The 25000-nt window shown below is 47.1% G+C and overlaps 1 protein-coding gene across 1 annotated transcript in view; it reads right to left on the bottom strand.

Moving 5' to 3' along the window:
• LOC120036313 (dedicator of cytokinesis protein 3-like) overlaps positions 1-25000 on the bottom strand; it is a 296634-nt gene that overhangs the window by 238181 nt on the left and 33453 nt on the right. Inside the window, exons 4-5 of the mRNA XM_038982785.1 lie at positions 24074-24129; positions 4985-5081 (exon numbers count right to left, since the gene is read on the bottom strand). Coding sequence (XP_038838713.1) covers positions 4985-5081; positions 24074-24129 — 153 coding nt within the window. The remainder of the gene's footprint in view (positions 1-4984; positions 5082-24073; positions 24130-25000) is intronic.

Raw genomic sequence — 25000 nt, 5'->3', positions numbered from 1 at the left:
ATTGTTGGACATAAAAGACTGTAAAAACACCAGGAAATCAGGTCCAAGTGATTTTAATTTAAGAAATCTGTTCCCAAGTATTCCCACACATAATAGAGAAACAGGAAGATCACATACAAATGTATTCAAGGTTTGAAATGATTATCTTTTTGTCATATATATTATATCTGTTTGGGCTTCTTGAAGCCCAACTGCACGTGAGGAGGTCGGGCACGCAGATGAGCTTCCCCGAGACGGTTTCTGACATTTTCTACAGAAATTCTTGCAAAGCCACAGTTTCATCAGCTGTCCAGGTGGCTGGTCTCAGACGCTCTAGTGGGTGAAAAGGCAGGATGTGGAGGTCCTGGGTTGGCATGGTTACACGTGGTCGGTTGGACGCCCTGGGCTGGCATGGTTACACGTGGTCAGCGTTTGTGAGGCCGGTTGGATGTACTGTCAAATTCGCTAAAACGACATTGGAGGTGCCTTATGGTAGAGAAATTAACAGTAAATTATCTGGCAACAGCTCTGGTGGACCTTCCTATAGTCAGCATGCCAATTGCACTCTCCCTTAGAACTTGAGACATCTGTGGCATTGTGTTGTTTGACAAAACTGCACAGTGTGGCCTTTTATTGTACCCAGTACAAGGTGCATCTGTGTAATGATAATTTATTGATGTGCCACACCTGTCAGGTGGATGGATTATCTTGGCAAAGAAGAAATTCTCACTAACAGGGATGTAAACACATTTGTGCACAACATTTGAGAGAAATACACTTTTTGTGTGTATGGAACATTTTGGGGAAATTGAAAAATGGGACCAAGGCTTTACATGTTGCGTTTATATTTTTGTTCAGTGTATATTATATATATATATATATTTATAAAGACTCAAGAACACACACACACACGTGCATGCCTGCAGGCACAATACACACACACACACACACACACACACACACACACACACACACACACAATTCCCTTCAGCATCCCTGTTTAGGCGATGACAGTCCTAACAGGCTGTCTGATTGGTCTGTTTAGGTGATGACAGTCCTAACAGGCTGTCTGATTGGTCTGTTTAGGTGATGTCAGTCCTAACAGGCTGTCTGATTGGTCTGTTTAGGTGATGTCAGTCCTAACAGGCTGTCTGATTGGTCTGTTTAGGTGATGTCAGTCCTAACAGGCTGTCTGATTGGTCTGTTTAGGTGATGTCAGTCCTAACAGGCTGTCTGATTGGTCTGTTTAGGTGATGTCAGTCCTAACAGGCTGTCTGATTGGTCTGTTTAGGTGATGTCAGTCCTAACAGGCTGTCTGATTGGTCTGTTTAGGTGATGTCAGTCCTAACAGGCTGTCTGATTGGTCTGTTTAGGTGATGTCAGTCCTAACAGGCTGTCTGATTGGTCTGTTTAGGTGATGTCAGTCCTAACAGGCTGTCTGATTGGTCTGTTTAGGTGATGTCAGTCCTAACAGGCTGTCTGATTGGTCTGTTTAGGTGATGCCAGTCCTAACAGGCTGTCTGATTGGTCTGTTTAGGTGATGTCAGTCCTAACAGGCTGTCTGATTGGTCTGTTTAGGTGATGTCAGTCCTAACAGGCTGTCTGATTGGTCTGTTTAGGTGATGACAGTCCTAACAGGCTGTCTGATTGGTCTGTTTAGGTGATGACAGTCCTAACAGGCTGTCTGATTGGTCTGTTTAGGTGATGACAGTCCTAACAGGCTGTCTGATTGGTCTGTTTAGGTGATGACAGTCCTAACAGGCTGTCTGATTGGTCTGTTTAGGTGATGACAGTCCTAACAGGCTGTCTGATTGGTCTGTTTAGGTGATGACAGTCCTAACAGGCTGTCTGATTGGTCTGTTTAGGTGATGACAGTCCTAACATGCTGTCTGATTGGTCTGTTTAGGTGATGACACCTAATATATAGAATATATAGAACTGACCCTGTTTATAGAACTGACCCTGTTGATAGAACTGACCCTGGATATAGAACTGACCCTGGATATAGAACTAACCCTGTTGATAGAACTGACCCTGTTTATAGAACTGACCCTGTTGATAGAACTGACCCTGTTTATAGAACTGACCCTGGATATAGAACTGACCCTGTTTATAGAACTGACCCTGGATATAGAACTGACCCTGGATATAGAACTAACCCTGTTGATAGAACTGACCCTGTTTATAGAACTGACCCTGTTTATAGAACTGACCCTGTTTATAGAACTGACCCTGGATATAGAACTGACCCTGGATATAGAACTGACCCTGTTTATAGAACTGACCCTGGATATAGAACTGACCCTGTTTATAGAACTGACCCTGGATATAGAACTTACCCTGGAAATAGAACTGACCCTGTTTATAGAACTGACCCTGGATATAGAACTGACCCTGGATATAGAACTGACCCTGTTTATAGAACTGACCCTGGATATAGAACTGACCCTGTTTATAGAACTGACCCTGGATATAGAACTGACCCTGGATATAGAACTGACCCTGTTGATAGATCTGACCCTGGATATAGAACTGACCCTGTTTATAGAACTGACCCTGGATATAGAACTGACCCTGGATATAGAACTGACCCTGTTTATAGAACTGACCCTGGATATAGAACTGACCCTGTTTATAGAACTGACCCTGGATATAGAACTGACCCTGGAAATAGAACTGACCCTGTTTATAGAACTGACCCTGGATATAGAACTGACCCTGGATATAGAACTGACCCTGTTGATAGAACTGACCCTGTTTATAGAACTGACCCTGGATATAGAACTGACCCTGTTTATAGAACTGACCCTGTTTATAGAACTGACCCTGGATATAGAACTAACCCTGGCTATAGAACTGACCCTGTTTATAGAACTGACCCTGGATATAGAACTGACCCTGGATATAGAACTGACCCTGGATATAGAACTGACCCTGGATATAGAACTGACCCTGGATATAGAACTGACCCTGTTTATAGAACTGACCCTGGATATAGAACTGACCCTGGATATAGAACTGACCCTGTTTATAGAACTGACCCTGGATATAGAACTGACCCTGTTCATTGTGTGTTTTTCGTGTGTTTATAAAACATATATATATTTTGATAGTGAATACTGCACGGTTGGGAAGACCCTGTTGATATAAAACATATATATATTTTGATAGTGAATATATATATTTTGATAGTGAATATATATATATTTTGATAGTGAATATATACACTGCTCAAAAAAATAAAGGGAACACTTAAACAACACAATGTAACTCCAAGTCAATCACACTTCTGTGAAATCAAACTGTCCACTTAGGAAGCAACACTGATTGACAATAAATTTCACATGCTGTTGTGCAAATGGAATAGACAAAAGGTGGAAATTATAGGCAATTAGCAAGACACCCCCAAAAAAGGAGTGATTCTGCAGGTGGTGACCACAGACCACTTCTCAGTTCCTATGCTTCCTGGCTGATGTTTTGGTCACTTTTGAATGCTGGCGGTGCTCTCACTCTAGCGGTAGCATGAGACGGAGTCTACAACCCACACAAGTGGCTCAGGTAGTGCAGTTCATCCAGGATGGCACATCAATGCGAGCTGTGGCAAAAAGGTTTGCTGTGTCTGTCAGCGTAGTGTCCAGAGCATGGAGGCGCTACCAGGAGACAGGCCAGTACATCAGGAGACGTGGAGGAGGCCGTAGGAGGGCAACAACCCAGCAGCAGGACCGCTACCTCCGCCTTTGTGCAAGGAGGTGCACTGCCAGCGCCCTGCAAAATGACCTCCAGCAGGCCACAAATGTGCATGTGTCAGCATATGGTCTCACAAGGGGTCTGAGGATCTCATCTCGGTACCTAATGGCAGTCAGGCTACCTCTGGCGAGCACATGGAGGGCTGTGCGGCCCCACAAAGAAATGCCACCCCACACCATGACTGACCCATCGCCAAACCGGTCATGCTGGAGGATGTTGCAGGCAGCAGAACGTTCTCCACGGCGTCTCCAGACTCTGTCACGTCTGTCACATGTGCTCATGTGCTCAGTGTGAACCTGCTTTCATCTGTGAAGAGCACAGGGCGCCAGTGGCAAATTTGCCAATCTTGGTGTTCTCTGGCAAATGCCAAACGTCCTGCACGGTGTTGGGCTGTAAGCACAACCCCCACCTGTGGACGTCGGGCCCTCATACCACCCTCATGGAGTCTGTTTCTGACCGTTTGAGCAGACACATGCACATTTGTGGCCTGCTGGAGGTCATTTTGCAGGGCGCTGGCAGTGCACCTCCTTGCACAAAGGCGGAGGTAGCGGTCCTGCTGCTGGGTTGTTGCCCTCCTACGGCCTCCTCCACGTCTCCTGATGTACTGGCCTGTCTCCTGGTAGCGCCTCCATGCTCTGGACACTACGCTGACAGACACAGCAAACCTTTTTGCCACAGCTCGCATTGATGTGCCATCCTGGATGAACTGCACTACCTGAGCCACTTGTGTGGGTTGTAGACTCCGTCTCATGCTACCACTAGAGTGAGAGCACCGCCAGCATTCAAAAGTGACCAAAACATCAGCCAGGAAGCATAGGAACTGAGAAGTGGTCTGTGGTCACCACCTGCAGAATCACTCCTTTTTTGGGGGTGTCTTGCTAATTGCCTATAATTTCCACCTTTTGTCTATTCCATTTGCACAACAGCATCTGAAATTTATTGTCAATCAGTGTTGCTTCCTAAGTGGACAGTTTGATTTCACAGAAGTGTGATTGACTTGGAGTTACATTGTGTTGTTTAAGTGTTCCCTTTATTTTTTTGAGCAGTGTATATTTTGATAGTGAATATATATATTTTGATAGTGAATACTGCACGGTTGGGAAGGGCTTGTTCAGCATTTCACTACAAAACTACAACTTGAACGTCCAGAGCGACACGCCACACACTTTACTTGGTCAGAAAAAAAAGCCAGAGACATCTCAAGTTGACACAACATTTTTTGCATAGAAGCGACACTCAAGATCACAGATGTACTCACCACGTAGAGTTGCTTCCACGAGAGGGCCCATTCCTGCAGAGTGGAGGTCACCTCCGTCACGATGGGGTCTTCCAGCGATACCACTGTCTCATACTGCCTGTAGAACACACACAGTAACTTAAGGAAAGCTCTTTGAAACTAGTTGGTGAGGTCGCTTGTGTCTGTCTGTGTCTTGTGTACCCCCCGCCCCACACACACACACACACACACACACACACACACACACACACACACACACACACACACACACACACACACACACACACACACACACACACACACACACACACACACACACACACACACACCTAGATTATTAACCACACAGCATCAACACGGGGTGTGTGTGTGTGTGTGTGTGTGTGTGTGTGTGTGTGTGTGTGTGTGTGTGTGTGTGTGTGTGTGTGTGTGTGTGTGTACATGTTTAGATACCTGACATGCTGTCAAAGTGTTTCTATCTACACCCAACAGACTATTATTATATAAATGTCCCTGCTGAATCATTCAGACGTCTTAAAATGGCTTTGTCAAAACCCCAAACAAACTGCCATTCTACAACTAACCCCTCCCTCACAGCCTAACCCCTCCCTCACAGCCTAACCCCTCCCTCACAGCCTAACCCCTCCCTCGCAGCCTAACCCCCCTCCCTCGCAGCCTAACCCCCCTCCCTCGCAGCCTAACCCCTCCCTCGCAGCCTAACCCCCTCCCTCACAGCCTAACCCCCTCCCTCACAGCCTAACATCCCACAGCCTAACCCCCTCCCTCACAGCCTAACCCCTCCCTCACAGCCTAACCCTCTCCCCCACAGCCTAACCCCTCCCTCACAGCCTAACCCCCTCCCTCACAGCCTAACCCCTCCCTCACAGCCTAACCCCCTCCCTCACAGCCTAACCCCTCCCTCACAGCCTAACCCCCTCCCTCACAGCCTAACCCCCTCCATCACAGCCTAACCCCCTCCCTCACAGCCTAACCCCCTCCATCACAGCCTAACCCCCTCCATCACAGCCTAACCCCTCTCCATCACAGCCTAACCCCTCTCCATCACAGCCTAACCCCCTCCCTCGCAGCCTAACCCCCTCCCTCACAGCCTAACCCCCTCCCTCACAGCCTAACCCCCTCCCTCGCAGCCTAACCCCTCTCTCACAGCCTAACCCCCTCCCTCACAGCCTAACATCCCACAGCCTAACCCCCTCCCTCACAGCCTAACCCCTCCCTCACAGCCTAACCCTCTCCCACACAGCCTAACCCCCTCCCTCACAGCCTAACCCCCTCCCTCACAGCCTAACCCCCTCTCTCACAGCCTAACTCCTCTCTCACAGCCTAACCCCCTCCCTCGCAGCCTAACCCCTCCCTCACAGCCTAACCCCTCTCTCACAGCCTAACCCCTCTCTCACAGCCTAACCCCTCTCTCACAGCCTAACCCCCTCCCTCCCAGCCTAACCCCCTCCCTCGCAGCCTAACCCCTCCCTCACAGCCTAACCCCTCCCTCACAGCCTAACCCCCTCCCTCGCAGCCTAACCCCTCCCTCACAGCCTAACCCCCTCCCTCACAGCCTAACCCCCTTCCCTCACAGCCTAACCCCTCTCTCACAGCCTAACCCCTCCCTCACAGCCTAACCCCTCCCTCGCAGCCTAACCCCCTCCCTCACAGCCTAACCCCTCCCTCGCAGCCTAACCCCTCCCTCACAGCCTAACCCCCTCCCTCACAGCACTAACATCCCACAGCCTAACCCCCTCCCTCACAGCCTAACCCCCTCTCTCACAGCCTAACTCCTCCCTCGCAGCCTAACCCCTCTCTCACAGCCTAACCCCTCCCTCACAGCCTAACCCCTCCCTCACAGCCTAACCCCTCCCTCGCAGCCTAACCCCCTCCCTCGCAGCCTAACCCCCTCCCTCGCAGCCTAACCCCTCTCTCACAGCCTAACCCCCTCCCTCGCAGCCTAACCCCTCCCCCACAGCCTAACCCCCTCCCTCACAGCCTAACCCCTCCCTCACAGCCTAACCCCTCTCTCACAGCCTAACCCCCTCCCTCGCAGCCTAACCCCTCTCACACAGCCTAACCCCCTCCCTCGCAGCCTAAACCCTCTCTCACAGCCTAACCCCCTCCCTCGCAGCCTAACCCCTCTCTCACAGCCTAACCCCCTCCCTCACAGCCTAACCCCTCTCCCACAGCCTAACGCTCTCCCACAGCCTAACCCCCTCCCCCACAGCCTAACCCCTCCCTCACAGCCTAACCCCTCTCCCACAGCCTAACCCCTCCCTCACAGCCTAACCCCTCCCTCACAGCCTAACCCCTCTCTCACAGCCTAACCCCCTCCCTCGCAGCCTAACCCCTCTCTCACAGCCTAACCCCCTCCCTCGCAGCCTAACCTCTCTCTCACAGCCTAACCCCCTCCCTCACAGCCTAACCCCCTCCCTCGCAGCCTAACCCCTCTCTCACAGCCTAACCCCCTCTCTCACAGCCTAACTCCTCCCTCACAGCCTAACCCCCTCCCTCACAGCCTAACCCCCTCCCTCGCAGCCTAACCCCTCTCTCACAGCCTAACCCCCTCCCTCACAGCACTAACATCCCACAGCCTAACCCCTCCCTCACAGCCTAACCCCCTCCCTCACAGCACTAACATCCCACAGCCTAACCCCCTCCCTCACAGCCTAACCCCCTCTCTCACAGACTAACCCCCCCCCTCCCAGCCTAACCCCTCTCTCGCAGCCTAACCCCTCTCTCGCAGCCTAACCCCTCCCTCACAGCCTAACCCCTCTCTCGCAGCCTAACCCCTCCCTCACAGCCTAACCCCCTCCCTCACAGCACTAACATCCCACAGCCTAACCCCTCCCTCGCAGCCTAACCCCTCCCTCACAGCCTAACCCCCTCCCTCGCAGCCTAACCCCCTCCCTCGCAGCCTAACCCCCTCCCTCACAGCCTAACCCCCTCCCTCACAGCACTAACATCCCACAGCCTAACCCCCTCCCTCACAGCCTAACCCCTCCCTCACAGCACTAACATCCCACAGCCTAACCCCCTCCCTCACAGCCTAAGCCCCTCCCTCACAGCCTAACCCCCTCCCTCACAGCCTAACCCCCTCCCTCCCAGCCTAACCCCTCTCTCGCAGCCTAACCCCTCTCTCGCAGCCTAACCCCTCCCTCACAGCCTAACCCCTCTCTCGCAGCCTAACCCCTCCCTCACAGCCTAACCCCTCCCTCGCAGCCTAACCCCTCCCTCACAGCCTAACCCCCTCCCTCGCAGCCTAACCCCCTCCCTCGCAGCCTAACCCCCTCCCTCACAGCCTAACCCCCTCCCTCACAGCACTAACATCCCACAGCCTAACCCCCTCCCTCACAGCCTAACCCCTCCCTCACAGCACTAACATCCCACAGCCTAACCCCCTCCCTCACAGCCTAAGCCCCTCCCTCACAGCCTAAGCCCCTCCCTCCCCGCCGAAGCCCCTCCCTCCCAGCCGAAGCCCCTCCCTCACAGCACTAACATCCCACAGCCTAATCCCCTCCCTCACAGCCTAAGCCCCTCACTCACAGCCTAAGCCCCTCACTCACAGCCTAAGCCCCTCCCTCCCAGAGGGGTATAAAGACATTACAAATGTAGTATTGTGTACAAATGGTTAAAGTACACATGGGAAAATAAATAAGCATAAATATAGTTTGTATTTACAATGGTGTTTGTTCTTCACTGGTTGACCTTTTCTTGTGGCAACAGGTCACAAATCTGCTGTGATGGCACACTGTGGTATTTCACCCAGTAGATATGGGAGTTTATCAAAATTGGATTTGTTTTCGAGTTCTTTGAGGATCTGTGTAATCTGAGGGAAAAATGTGTCTCTATTATGGTCATAAATTGGGCAGGAGGTTAGGAAGTGCAGCTCAGTTTCCACCTCATTTTGTGGGCAGTGTGCACATAGCCTGTCTTCTCTTGAGAGCCATGTCTGCCTACGGCGGCCTTTCTCAATAGCAAGGCTATGCTCACTGAGTCTGTACATAGTCAAAGCTTTCCTAAAGTTTGGGTCAGTCACAGTGGTCAGGTATTCTGCCACTGCGTACTCTCTGTTTAGGGCCAAATAGCATTCTAGTTTGCTCTGTTTTTTTGTTAATTCTTTCCAATGTGTCAAGTAATTATCTTTTTAGTTTTCTCATGATTTGGTTGGGTCTAATTGTGTTGCTGTCCTGAGGAAATGTACTGCTGTTATTGACAATGCAGAGTATTTTCCCAAGGTTACTGTTGACGCATATTCCACGGTAGTTATTGGGGTCAAATTTGTCTCCACTTTTGTGGATTGGGGTGATCAGTCCTTGGTTCCAAATATTGGGGAAGATGCCAGAGCTAAGGACGATGTTAAAGAGTTTTAGTATAGCCAATTGGAATTTGTTGTCTGTATATTTGATCATTTCATTAAGGATACCATCAACACCACAGGCCTTTTTGGGTTGGAGGGTTTTTATTTTGTCCTGTAACTCGTTCAAGGTAATTGGAGAATCCAGTGGGTTCTGGTAGTCTTTAATAGTTGATTCTAGGATTTGTATTTGATCATGTATATGTTTTTGCTCTTTATTCTTTGTTATAGAGCCAAAAAGATTGGAGAAGTGGTTTACCCATACATCTCCATTTTGGATAGATAATTCTTCGTGTTGTTGTTTGTTTAGTGTTTTCCAATTTTCCCAGAAGTGGTTAGAGTCTATGGATTCTTCAATTACATTGAGCTGATTTCTGACGTGCTGTTCCTTCTTTTTCCGTAGTGTATTTCTGTATTGTTTTAGTGATTCACCATAGTGAAGGAGTAGACTCAGGTTTTCTGGGTCTCTATGTTTTCGGTTGGACAGGTTTCTCAATTTATTTCTTAGATTATTGCATTCTTTATCAACCCATTTGTCGTTGTTGTTCATTTTCTTCGGTTTTCTATTTGAGATTTTTAGATTTGCTAGGGAAGCTGAGAGGTTAGATATATTGTTTAGTTTTCTACTGCCAAGTTTACACCTTCACTATTACAGTGAAACGTTTTGTCCAGGAAGATGTCTAAAAGGGATTGAATTTGTTGTTGCCTAATAGTTTTTTGGTAGGTTTCCAAACTGCATTCCTTCCATCTATAGCATTTCTTAATATTATTCAGTTCCTTTGGCTTTGATGCCTCATGATTGAGTATTGCTCTGTTCAAGTAGACTGTGGTTTTGCTGTGATCTGATAGGGGTGTCGGTGGGCTGACTGTAAACGCTCTGAGAGACTCTGGGTTGAGGTCAGTGATAAAGTAGTCTACAGTACTACTGCCAAGAGATGAGCTATAGGTGTACCTACCATAGGAGTCCCCTCGAAGCCTACCATTGACTATGTACATACCCAGCTTGCGACAGAGCTGCAGGAGTTGTGACCTGTTTTGTTGGTTATGTTGTCATAGTTGTGCCTAGGGGGGCATATTTGGATAGGAATGCTGTCACCTCCAGGTAGGTTTTTGTCCCCCTGTGTAACGGCAGTCTAAGTCGTCCTCCTCCTCAGACGAGGAGAGGCGAGAAGGATCTGAGGACCAATGTGCAGCGTGGTAATTTTCCATGATTTAATTAACACAAAACAAGACACTATACAAAATGACAAAACAAACTAACCGTCACAGTCCTAGCTGGTGCAGACAAAACACAAAGACAGGAAACAATCACCCACAAAATCCCAACACAAAACAAGCCTCCTATATATGATTCTCAATCAGGGACAACGATTGACAGCTGCCTCTGATTGAGAACCATATTAGGCTGGACACAGAAACAGACAAACTAGACACACAACATAGAATTCCCACCCAGCTCACGTCCTGACCAACACTAAACAAGCAAAACACATAAGAACTCTGGTCAGGACGTTACAGTACCCCCCTCCTGAGGTGCGGACTCCGAACGCACCCCTAAAACTCAAGAGGAGGGTCTGGGTGGGCATCTGTCCGCGGTGGCGGCTCCGGCGCAGGACGAGGACACCACTCTACCACTGTCTTTGTCCCCCTCCTTAGCGTCCTTTGAGTGGCGACCCTCGCCCCCGACCTTGGTCTAGGAACCTTCACCAAGGCCCCCCCTAGATAGAGGAGATAGCTCAGGACAGAGAGGTAGCTCAGGACAGAGAGGTAGCTCAGGACAGAGAGGTAGCTCAAGACAGAGTGGCAGCTCATGACTGGAGGGCAGCTCATGACTGGAGGGCAGCTCATGACTGGAAGGCAGCTCATGACTGGAAGGCAGCTCATGACTGGAGGGCAGCTCATGACTGGAGGGCAGCTCATGACTGGTGGGCAGCTCATGACTGGAGGGCAGCTCATGACTGGAGGGCAGCTCATGACTGGCTGGCGGCTCTGGCAGCTCCTGACTGGCTGGCGGCTCTGGCAGCTCCTGACTGGCTGGCGGCTCTGGCAGCTCCTGACTGGCTGGCGGCTCTGGCAGCTCCTGACTGGCTGGCGGCTCTGGCAGCTCCTGACTGACGGACGGCTCTAACGGCTCGGGACAGACGGGCGGCTCTAACGGCTCGGGACAGACGGGCGGCTCTAACGGCTCGGGACAGACGGGCGGCTCTAACGGCTCGGGACAGACGGGCGGCTCAGACGGCACTGGGCAGACGGATGGCTCAGACGGTACTGGGCAGACGGATAGCTCAGACGGCGCTGGGCAGGCAGGCAGCTCAGACGGCGCTGGGCAGACGAGCAGTGGAGGCGGCGTTGAGCAGACGAGCAGTGCAGGCGGCGTTGGGCAGACGGCCGACTCTGACCTGCTGAGGCGCACAATAGGCCTGGTGCCGGAACTGGTGGTACCGGACTGGAGACACGCACCTCAAGGCTAGTGCGGGGAACAGGAACAGGGCACACTGGACTCTCGAAGGCGCACTATAGGCCTGGTGCGTGGTACCGGAACTGGAGGTACCGGGCTGAGGGCACGCACCTCAGGGCGAGTGCGGGGAGAAGGTACAGTGCGTACAGGGCTCTGGAGACGCACAGGAGGCTTGGTGCGTGGTGCCGGAACTGGAGGTACTGGGCTGGAGACACGCACCATAGGGAGAGTGCGTGGAGGAGGAACAGGGCTCTGGAGACGCACTGGAAGCCTGGTGCGTGGTGTAGGCACTGGTGGTACTGGGCTGGAGCCACGCACCATAAGGCGAGTGCGGGGTGCTGGAACTGGAGGTACTGGGCTGGGGCGGGAAAGTGGCGCCGGATATACCGGACCGTGCAGGCGTACTGGCTCCCTTGAGCACTGAGCCTGCCCAACCTTACCTGGTTGCATGCTCCCCGTAGACCGACCAATGCGGGGAGGTGGAATAACCCGCACTGGGCTGTGTAGGCGAACCGGGGACACCATGCGTAAGGCTGGTGCCATGTACACCGGCCCGAGGAGACGTACTGGAGGCCAGATATGTAGAGCCGGCTTCATGGCACTTGGCTCAACGCTCAATCTAGCCCGGCCAGTGCGGGGAGGTGGAATAACCCGCACCGGGCTATGCACACGTACAGGAGACACCGTGCGCTCTTCCGCATAACACGGTGTCTGCCCGTACTCCCGCTCTTCACGGTAAGCATGAGAAGTGGGCGCAGGTCTCCTACCTGACTTCGCCACACTACCCTTTAGCCCCCCCCCCCCCCCCCCCCCAAGAAATTTTTGGGATTTCTTCTCGGGTTTCCGTGCTAGCCGCGTACCTTCATAACGCCGGTTCCTCTCTCCGGTTGCCTCTGCTCTCCTAGCTGCCTCCAGCTGTTCCCATGGGAGGCGATCCTTTCCAGCCAGGATCTCCTCCCATGTGTAGCAACCCTTGCCGTCCAAAACGTCCTCCCAAGTCCATTTCTCCTGGTCCCGCTACTGCTGCTGCTGTCGCTGCTGCCCGTTGCCACGCTGCTTGGTCCTAGTTTGGTGGGTGGTTCTGTAACGGCAGTCTAAGTCGTCCTCCTCCTCAGACGAGGAGAGGCGAGAAGGATCTGAGGACCAATGTGCAGCGTGGTAATTTTCCATGATTTAATTAACACAAAACAAGACACTATACAAAATGACAAAACAAACTAACCGTCACAGTCCTAGCTGGTGCAGAAAAAACACAAAGACAGGAAACAATCACCCACAAAATCCCAACACAAAACAAGCCTCCTATATATGATTCTCAATCAAGGACAACGATTGACAGCTGCCTCTGATTGAGAACCATATTAGGCTGGACACAGAAACAGACAAACTAGACACACAACATAGAATTCCCACCCAGCTCACGTCCTGACCAACACTAAACAAGCAAAACACATAAGCACTCTGGTCAGGACGTTACACCCTGTGTGCTGAGGGTGTCAGGTTCTTGTCCAGTTCTGGCATTTAGGTCGCCACAGACTAGAACATGTCCCTGGGCCTGGAAATGATTGATTTCCCCCTCCAGGATGGTGAAGCTGTCTTCATTAAAGTATGGGGATTCTAGTGGGGGGATATAGGTAGCACACAGGAGGACATTTTTCTCTGTTGAGATCATTTCCTTTTGAATTTCTAGCCAAATGTAAAATGTTCCTGTTTTGATTAATTTAACGGAGTGAGTTAGGTCTGCTGTATATCAAATTAGCATACCCCCTGAGTCTCTTCTCTGTTTCACACCTGGTAGTGTTGGTGGATGGGACTACCAGCTCTCTGCAACCTAGAGGGCAACCAGTGGGTCCGTCTCCTCTTTACCATGTTTCTTGTAGGATGACAATGTCTGTATTTACGATTTGTTTGATGAAGTCCAGGTTCATGCTCTTTAGTCCAAAGGCAGATGACCTCAGGCCTTGGATATTCCAGGATGAGATAGTGAAGGCTTTGTGTTCCTTAAAGTGTCCAATGTTGTTGGTAGTGTGGTTTGGCCTCGGGCCAGTAAGTGTGAGCAGACCCTGCTGAGCATCTGGTACATGCCATTGACTTGGGCTAGTGTTGGGCCTCTTTGCCCGCTCACGACCTGGGCGTGTGTGTGACTTCCATGTTGAGGCCCTCTTTGTGGGAGTGGGGGGCATGGGGTGGGCAGGAGGGGCATAGGTCTGATCTGAAGCGGCCTAAATGGGGTATGGACATGGTTTACTTGGGGGGGGGGGGGTGTTTATTGGTTGCGATGGGGGTGTGGATGTGGCTGGTGGTGTTGTGGTCTGGATGTAGGTCCTCTCAGTGTGTGTCCTCTATGTGTAGGTCTGGGAGAGTATCTCGCTGGTCTGGGCGAGGTGTCTATTGATCTGCTGCTCCTGTGTGAAGTGTTGGGGCTGCGTTTGAGAGCGATGTCCTTTAGGGTACAGGTGAAGGTGGGTACTGCTGCCTTGTATAGGTGGACCTGGTCATAGAAGATGTTCAAGTCCAGGGTGGAGTGGTGGGCCAGGAAAACATTTGGTTTTGAGGCACAGTCACGGGAAATACTTGTGTTTACCCGCTGTATTGTAGCAGGGTGGAAGTCTTTTCGTGGTAGCAGGGTGGAGATAACCACTTGTGTGTTGGGGAAAGTAGAAGAAGCTTTTTCAATCACTCCCTTTCCTGCTGTGTTCTCAGGTGGTTTGTGCCTGTGTGTATTATCATGTGGCTGGGTGACCCTAGTTGGTCCTTAGACAGAAGGTCTAGGGCGCGCTGGGTCTTTGGACACCAGAGTTGAGTTTATTTTCTTGTATATATTTACCATTTGAGTCCATAAGGAGTACAATCTGTGTCTTGTGTATGTCCTCAATGGGTGTGGGGGGGTTGTCAGGAGGGCTATCAGGGTGGCTGACAGGGGGTGTGGGGGGGTTGCCAGGTTGCAGCTGTGCGTGTAAAGTCGTCTGAATCCTGAATCCTGAATAATCAACACGAGGTGTAGGCGCGAAGCTCATTTCACAGACAATCACTGGTACGGCTGATTAGCTGTCTTAAGTCAGATATCGAGAAAAGTGAATCTAAGAGGGACATTATTATTATTTTTTAACAGGATGGATGGGCAAAACTAAGTTTGTTAATTTGTGTTTTTAAACAGTTTCTAGATGCGAAGAAGCAGGGTGTTCCATGATGTCATATCCTGTGTTTAATCGATTGGTTGCTTACTGTGTAATCTGCATTGCCATTGGCTAGTTATGACTGGTTAATCACTTTGTTTTTGTAAATGAGGTCCAATATTACTCTTCTCAAATCACCGTAGTGGGGTATTCTGTACAATATTAGACAGTGGTCATGAGAAACCCCATAGTGGTCATGAGAAACCCCATAGTGGTCATGAGAAACCCCATAGTGGTCATGAGAAACCCCACAGCTACTGTCATCACCCCAATGGCAAAAATGTTCTTTTAGACATAAAATGTACTATGCATTATGTGGGTTGAATGCTGTAACAACACAGAATAACACAATACAAACCCCATGATGGTAGTTGACTGTCCATTACTTCTTATCACTTATTAACCAACATTTACTCACATTACTTTACTAAAATATTTCAGTTGTGTATTTTACATTAGGTTTATTTGATGACTATAATATTTCATTCAAAGTCATCATCTCATCTCTATAGAGTTGCTGTCTGACAACATCACTATTTTTGTAGTTCTTCAAAGTAAATAAGGCCTACTTTTATGACTGCTGAATACCAACTATCAATCACTTGGATCATGTATTTTCAGGTAGAGAAACCTCACGAAGCAACAGCTGCTCTCTATCCCTCTCCATCGCGCATTATTCTGTCTCTTCTCTCCGTCTCCATGTCTGCACCACGCAGACTGGACAAGTAGGCGTGCAATGGATTATGGTCATTGTAGTTAATTACCACATTTTCTGCGTCAAACTATGTAGACTATTGGCCTGGTGGAAACTTCAATTCCCTACTATATCACACAGTTCGGGCTTGATCTAATTTATCTCTAGAGAAACTGTGCATTGCGCACACAGAAAAAAACGAATTCAAATAATTGAACTGAGGTCGGTAAATTGGTTGTTTAAAAAACGAAAAAATAACCAAAGTGAAGGTTCATCGCTCAGTACTGTATATGTCACTTTATCCACCATCCAAGTCAATCAAATCTGGGTTCAGTTAGTATTTGTTTTCTTTCAAACACTTTAGCAATCCTTGCTTGAGCAAGTGTGGCCCAGCGAAACTAAATAGTCCCAAAAATGCAACCTCCACCTATCTGACACCACAAACAGACTCAATAAAATGCAGATCGTTTTTCTGAACTGAAAACAGATATTATTTCCTACTGTATCTCTATAGAATAGCTGTGGGTCATAATGAACCCATTGTATCACATATCAATCAACAGGGCCATGTTCTCATCTCAAATCTAATCTAGGCCTTATATGATATCTATTAGACCAATGCACATTCACATACAACACATACAGATCACTGACTGAGTCGATGATACAATACATATAGATCACTGTGTGAGTCGATGACACAATACATATAGATCACTGACTGAGTCGATGATACAATACATATAGATCACTGACTGAGTCGATGATACAATACATATAGATCACTGACTGAGTCGATGATACAATACATATAGATCACTGACTAAGTCGATGATACAATACATACAGATCACTGACTGAGTCGATGATACAATACATATAGATCACTGACTGAGTCGATGATACAATACATACAGATCACTGTGTGAGTAGATGATACAATACATATAGATCACTGACTGAGTCGATGATACAATACATACAGATCACTGACTGAGTCGATGATACAATACATACAGATCACTGACTGAGTCGATGATACAATACATATAGATCACTGACTGAGTCGATGATACAATACATATAGATCACTGACTGAGTCGATGATACAATACATATAGATCACTGTGTGAGTCGATGATACAATACATATAGATCACTGACTGAGTCGATGATACAATACATATAGATCACTGACTGAGTCGATGATACAAAACATATAGATCACTGACTGAGTCGATGATACAATACATATAGATCACTGTGTGAGTCGATGATACAATACATATAGATCACTGACTGAGTCGATGATACAATACATATAGAACACTGTGTGAGTCGATGATACAATACATACAGATCACTGACTGAGTCGATGATACAATACATATAGATCACTGACTGAGTAGATGATACAATACATACAGATCACTGACTGAGTCGATGATACAATACATATAGATCACTGTGTGAGTCGATGATACAATACATACAGATCACTGACTGAGTCGATGATACAATACATACAGATCACTGACTGAGTAGATGATACAATACATACAGATCACTGACTGAGTAGATGATACAATACATATAGATCACTGACTGAGTAGATGATACAATACATACAGATCACTGACTGAGTCGATGATACAATACATACAGATCACTGACTGAGTCGATGATACAATACATACAGATCACTGACTGAGTAGATGATACAATACATACAGATCACTGACTGAGTAGATGATACAATACATATAGATCACTGACTGAGTAGATGATACAATACATACAGATCACTGACTGAGTCGATGATACAATACATACAGATCACTGACTGAGTAGATGATACAATACATACAGATCACTGACTGAGTCGATGATACAATACATATAGATCACTGACTGAGTAGATGATACAATACATACAGATCACTGACTGAGTCGATGATACAATACATACAGATCACTGACTGAGTAGATGATACAATACATACAGATCACTGACTGAGTCGATGATACAATACATATAGATCACTGACTGAGTCGATGATACAATACATACAGATCACTGACTGAGTCGATGATACAATACATACAGATCACTGACTGAGTAGATGATACAATACATACAGATCACTGACTGAGTCGATGATACAATACATATAGATCACTGACTGAGTAGATGATACAATACATACAGATCACTGACTGAGTCGATGATACAATACATATAGATCACTGACTGAGTAGATGATACAATACATATAGATCACTGTGTGAGTCGATGATACAATACATATAGATCACTGACTGAGTCGATGATACAATACATATAGATCACTGACTGAGTCGATGATACAATACATATAGATCACTGTGTGAGTCGATGATACAATACATATAGATCACTGACTGAGTCGATGATACAATACATATAGATCACTGTGTGAGTCGATGATACAATACATATAGATCACTGTGTGAGTGACATATTAAGTACTGTACCGATCCATCAAGTACATTACAGAAAATTTAACTAACTTCTGGGATCAGAGAGACAGTGGAGGAGAAGAGGAAGAGACAGTGGATGAGAGACAGTGGAGGAGAAGAGGTAGAGAGACAGAGGAAGAGAGGAAGAGGAAGAGAGACAGAGGAGGAGAGACAGAGGAAGAGAGACAGAGGAAGAGAGACAGTGGAGGAGAAGAGGAAGAGAGACAGAGGAAGAGAGACATAGGAAGAGAGACAGAGGAAGAGAGGAAGAGGAAGAGAGACAGAGGAAGAGAGACAGAGGAGGAGAGACAGAGGAAGAGAGACAGAGGAAGAGAGACAGTGGAGGAGAAGAGGAAGAGAGACAGAGGAAGAGAGACAGAGGACGAGAGGAAGAGGAAGAGAGACAGTGGAGGAGAAGAGGAAGAGAGACAGAGGTAGAGAGACAGAGGAAGAGAGGAAGAGGAAGCGAGACAGAGGAAGAGAGACAGAGGAGGAGAGACAGAGGAAGAGAGACAGAGGAAGAGAGACAGGGGAAGAGAGACAGAGGAGGAGAGACAGAGGAAGAGAGACAGTGGAGGAGAAGAGGAAGAGGAAGAGATACAGTGGAGGAGAAGAGGAAGAGAGACAGAGGAAGAGAGACAGAGGAGGAGAGACAGAGGAAGAGAGACAGAGGAGGAGAGACAGAGGAAGAGAGACAGAGGAGGAGAGACAGAGGAAGAGAGACAGAGGAGGAGAGACAGAGGAAGAGAGACAGAGGAAGAGAGACAGTGGAGGAGAAGAGGAAGAGAGACAGAGGTAGAGAGACAGAGGAAGAGAGACAGAGGAATAGAGACAGAGGAAGAGAGACAGAGGAAGAGAGACAGAGGAAGAGAGACAGTGGAGGAGAAGAGGAAGAGAGACAGAGGAAGAGAGACAGTGGAGGAGAGACAGAGGAAGAGAGACAGAGGAAGAGAGACAGAGGAAGAGAGACAGAGGATGGGAAAAACATTGGAGGAGAAGAGGAAGAGAGACAGAGGAAGGGAGACAGAGGAAGAGAGACCGAGGAAGAGAGACAGTGGAGGAGAGACAGAGGAGGAGAGACAGAGGAAGAGAGACAGAGGAGGAGAGACAGAGGAAGAGAGACAGAGGAAGAGAGACAGAGGAAGAGAGACAGAGGAGGAGAGACAGAGGAGGAGAGACAGAGGAGGAGAGACAGTGGAGGAGAAGAGGAAGAGAGACAGAGGAAGAGAGACAGAGGAAGAGAGACAGAGGAAGAGAGACAGAGGAAGAGAGACAGTGGAGGAGAGACAGAGGAGGAGAAGAGGAAGAGAGACAGAGGAAGAGAGACAGAGGATGAGAAGAGGAAGAGGAAGAGAGACAGAGGAGGAGAAGAGGAAGAGGAAGAGAGACAGTGGAGGAGAAGAGGAAGAGAGACAGAGGAAGAGAGACAGAGGAAGAGCGACAGTGGAGGAGAAGAGGAAGAGAGACAGAGGAAGAGAGACAGTGGAGGAGAAGAGGAAGAGAGACAGAGGAAGAGAGACAGTGGAGGAGAAGAGGAAGAGAGACAGAGGAAGAGAGACAGAGGAAGAGAGACAGAGGAAGAGAGACAGAGGAAGAGAGACAGAGGAGGAGAAGAGGAAGAGGAAGAGAGACAGTGGCGGAGAAGAGGAAGAGGAAGAGAGACAGTGGAGGAGAAGAGGAAGAGGAAGAGAGACAGTGGAGGAGAAGAGGAAGAGAGACAGATGAAGAGAGACAGAGGAGAAGAAGAGGAAGAGAGACAGAGGAATGAGACAGAGGAAGAGAGACAGAGGAAGAGAGACAGGGGAAGAGAGACAGAGGAGGAGAAGAGGAAGAGGAAGAGAGACAGAGGAGGAGAAGAGGAAGAGGAAGAGAGACAGAGGAGGAGAAGAGGAAGCGGAAGAGAGACAGTGGAGGAGAAGAGGAAGATGAAGAGAGACAGAGGAGGAGAAGAGGAAGAGTGACAGAGGAGAAGAAGAGGTAGATACAGTATACTTCTATATCTCCCTCTCTTTCCCACCCTATCCTGCCCTGCCTCCCTCTCCCTCCCATTCTCTCTACCTCTACTCTCCCCCTCCTGCCCTGCCTCCTCTTCTCTCTTCCCTCTCTTCCCTCTCTTCCCTCTCTATCTATCCCTGCCTTTCTCCAAACTCAAATTCGTAAAATGTATTTGTTACGTTACCCATAAAACACAGAATATTGTTAGAATATTAGTGCTGAGTTTCCCCATATCTTTAAGGATTACAGTTGACCAACAACTAAAAAATGTAGCCCTCATTATTTTAATTACAAGTAGACGGCCAACACTTGGAAAAAATATCTATTACAATTACATTTACGTAATGTTTTAAAAGCGTTTATTTTAGTTCATATTAATAGAAGTAACAGATGTCTTAATTTGCATAATGGTATTAATTAAAAACACAGAGAGACAAATTAATTGGATTTACAATCCTTTACAATTTCCAAGTACCTCTCCTAAGGGGATATGAAAAAAGAAAATAAGCATTTTGAGTTTTAAAATATGTATTCTTGGACTTGGAATCGTATTGGAAAAGGGGCTGGCGTATCGTATTTTGTATTTTGCTGATCTCAATAGATAATCAGATTTCAAGACAATAGTTGTTTAAATACTTTTCACTGCAGGGCTGAGACAAAGAAAGACTCGCAGGGACTCTACGAATAAAATATAACCACCAGTAGCAAGAAAATATATTGTATCTTGTCTAGCCTGGTTACAGATAGAGTAAGTAAATATATTGTATCTTGTCTAGCCTGGCCCTAGATAGAGTAAGTAAATATATTGTATCTTGTCTAGCCTGGTTACAGATAGAGTAAGTAAATATATTGTATCTTGTCTAGCCTGGCTGTAGATCTAGTAAGTAAATATATTGTATCTTGTCTAGCCTGGTTACAGATAGAGTAAGAAAATATATTGTATCTTGTCTAGCCTGGCCCTAGAGCTAGTAAGTAAATATATTGTATCTTGTCTAGCCTGGCTCTAGATCTAGTAAGTAAATATATTGTATCTTGTCTAGCCTGGTTACAGATAGAGTAAGTAAATATATTGTATCTTGTCTAGCCTGGCCCTAGATAGAGTAAGAAAATATATTGTATCTTGTCTAGCCTGGCCCTAGATCTAGTAAGTAAATATATTGTATCTTGTCTAGCCTGGTTACAGATAGAGTAAGAAAATATATTGTATCTTGTCTAGCCTGGCCCTAGAGCTAGTAAGTAAATATATTGTATCTTGTCTAGCCTGGCCCTAGATATAGTAAGTAAATATATTGTATCTTTTCTAGCCTGGTTACAGATAGAGTAAGTAAATATATTGTATCTTGTCTAGCCTTATAACAGATAGAGTAAGTAAATATATTGTATCTTGTCTAGCCTGGCCCTTTATAGAGTAAGTAAATATATTGTATCGTGTCTAGCCTGGCCCTAGAGCTAGTAAGTAAATATATTGTATCTTGTCTAGCCTGGCCCTAGAGCTAGTAAGTAAATATATTGTATCTTGTCTAGCCTGGCTCTAGATCTAGTAAGTAAATATATTGTATCTTGTCTAGCCTGGCTCTAGATAGAGTAAGTAAATATATTGTATCTTGTCTAGCCTGGCCCTAGATAGAGTAAGTAAATATATTGTATCTTGTCTAGCCTGGCCCTAGATAGAGTAAGTAAATATATTGTATCTTGTCTAGCCTGGTTACAGATAGAGTAAGAAAATATATTGTATCTTGTCTAGCCTGGTTACAGATAGAGTAAGAAAATATATTGTATCTTGTCTAGCCTGGTTACAGATAGAGTAAGTAAATATATTGTATCTTGTCTAGCCTGGCTCTAGATCTAGTAAGTAAATATATTGTATCTTGTCTAGCCTGGCCCTAGATAGAGTAAGTAAATATATTGTATCTTGTCTAGCCTGGCCCTTTATAGAGTAAGTAAATATATTGTATCGTGTCTATCCTGGCTGTATATCTAGTAAGTAAATATATTGTATCTTGTCTAGCCTGGCTGTAGATCTAGTAAGTAAATATATTGTATCTTGTCTAGCCTGGCCCTAGATAGAGTAAGTAAATATATTGTATCTTGTCTAGCCTGGCTGTAGATCTAGTAAGTAAATATATTGTATCTTGTCTAGCCTGGCTGTAGATAGAGTAAGTAAATATATTGTATCTTGTCTAGCCTGGTTACAGATAGAGTAAGTAAATATATTGTATCTTGTCTAGCCTGGCTGTAGATCTAGTAAGTAAATATATTGTATCTTGTCTAGCCTGGCCCTAGATCTAGTAAGTAAATATATTGTATCTTGTCTAGCCTGGCTCTAGATCTAGTAAGTAAATATATTGTATCTTGTCTAGCCTGGCCCTAGATCTAGTAAGTAAATATATTGTATCTTGTCTAGCCTGGCTCTAGATCTAGTAAGTAAATATATTGTATCTTGTCTAGCCTGGTTACAGATAGAGTAAGAAAATATATTGTATCTTGTCTAGCCTGGCCCTAGAGCTAGTAAGTAAATATATTGTATCTTGTCTAGCCTGGCTCTAGATCTAGTAAGTAAATATATTGTATCTTGTCTAGCCTGGTTACAGATAGAGTAAGTAAATATATTGTATCTTGTCTAGCCTGGCCCTAGATAGAGTAAGAAAATATATTGTATCTTGTCTAGCCTGGCCCTAGATCTAGTAAGTAAATATATTGTATCTTGTCTAGCCTGGCCCTAGATCTAGTAAGTAAATATATTGTATCTTGTCTAGCCTGGCTCTCGATTTATCTCCGACAACTCTTATGGTCATTGTTACAGATGCACATCTTTATTTGACCCTGCTTCTCACAGAAGGAAAATAATCCTGCAGCAATAGCAAATGTGAATTATTATGTGGACACCTGTAGATTCCCTGTACCACCATGCTACATAACTGTTAACTAGACACCGTACATGTAGATGTAGCACAAAGTAAGAACCTCTGCAGACAGACAGAGTAGAGTACAGGGCCAGCAAGATAGCAGATATTCAGGGAGGGAGGGATGAGAGGAGGAGAGAGGGATGAGAGGAGAGAGGAGAGAAGGAGAGAGGGATGAGATGAGAGGAGGGGAGAGGGATGAGAGGAGATGGGGAGAGGGAGGAGAGGAGATGGGGAGAGGGAGGAGAGAGGGATGAGAGGAGGAGAGAGGGATGAGAGGAGAGGAGAGAGGGATGAGAGGAGGAGAGAGGGAGGAAAGGAGGAGAGGAGAGGAGGAGAGAGGGAGGAAAGGAGGAGAGAGGAGAGGAGGAGAGATGAGAGGAGAGAGGGAGGAGAGAGGGAGGAGAGGAGGAGAGAGGGATGAGAGGATGAGGGAGGGATGAGAGGTGGAGGGAGGGAGGGAGGGATGAGAGGAGGGGGAGGAGAGAGGGATGAGATGAGGAGAGAGGGATGAGAGGAGGGATGAGAGGAGGAGAGAGGGAGGAGAGGAGGAGAGAGGGCGGAGAGGAGAGGAGGAGAGAGGGAGGAAAGGAAGAGAGAGAGAGAGAGAAAGAAAGAGGAGAAGAGGAGAGAGGGATGAGAGGAGGAGGGAGGGATGAGAGGTGTGGGGAAAAGATGAGTAATAAGGGAGGCAGAGATGAATGAATAATATGCCTGTTCTTCACAGCATCTCGCCTCTTCCCTCCATCCCTCTTTTCTCCTCATCCCTTTCTCTCCTCATCACTCACTCCTCTCCCCTCCTCTCTCCTCCATCCCTCTTCTCCACTCCCCACCTCTCTCCTCCATCCCTCTCTCCTCTCTCCTCCATCCCTCTCTCTCTCCCCTCCTCTCCCCTCCATCCCTCTCTCCTCTCCTCTCTCCTCCATCCCTCTCTCCTCTCCTCTCCCCTCCCCTCGCCACAATCCCTCTTCCAATTCTCCTCTCATCAGAGAAAAGTTTGTTATAATTGATGTAGGGGTTCTTACCCTCTGTTGGTTACCATGGCCTTCTTCAAGTGGATGTAGCTGGTTGGGAAGATCCCCTGGGAAAAGAAAAGAGAAAATCACACCTATTAACTAACACTCAACACCACGCACCACAGACAGAGAGAGAGAGGGGATGAGAGAGAGGCAGAGAGAGAGAGAGAGAGAGAGAGAGAGAGAGAGAGAGAGAGAGAGAGAGAGAGAGAGACAGAGACACAGAGACACAGAGACACAGAGACACAGAGACACAGAGACACAGAGACACAGAGAGACAGAGAGACAGAGAGACAGAGAGAATTTCATTTTATCCCAGAGTGTCACTATGGGTCATTTCAACACATCTCTTTCCAAGTGGAAGAAAGATCCCCCAGAAGATTATACTGTAGTATCTCTGTCAGGACTCTGTCATCATACTGTAGTATCTCTGTCAGGACTCTGTCATCATACTGTAGTATCTCTGTCAGGACTCTGTCATCATACTGTAGTATCTCTGTCAGGACTCTGTCATCATACTGTAGTATCTCTGTCAGGACTCTGTCATCATACTGTAGTATCTCTGTCAGGACTCTGTCATCATACTGTAGTATCTCTGTCAGGACTCTGTCATCATACTGTAGTATCTCTGTCAGGACTCTGTCATCATACTGTAGTATCTCTGTCAGGACTCTGTCATCATACTGTAGTATCTCTGTCAGGACTCTGTCATCATACTGTAGTATCTCTGTCAGGACTCTGTCATCATACAGTAGTATCTCTGTCAGGACTCTGTCATGTTGTAGTGAAAGTCTGTCACACACACCACACTGAATCTCTACATCACTTTGTAATGCCGTAGTAAAGCACTAGTAGTCACAGACAGTCTAACCAGTTAGTTTGGCCTCTTGATTCAGTAGTCACAGACAGTCAGTCTAACCAGTTAGTTTGGCCTCT

This window comes from Salvelinus namaycush, unplaced genomic scaffold, assembly GCF_016432855.1.
Source record: "Salvelinus namaycush isolate Seneca unplaced genomic scaffold, SaNama_1.0 Scaffold13, whole genome shotgun sequence".
Lineage (NCBI taxonomy): Eukaryota > Metazoa > Chordata > Actinopteri > Salmoniformes > Salmonidae > Salvelinus > Salvelinus namaycush.
This window is presented reverse-complemented; position numbering and strand designations above follow the sequence as displayed.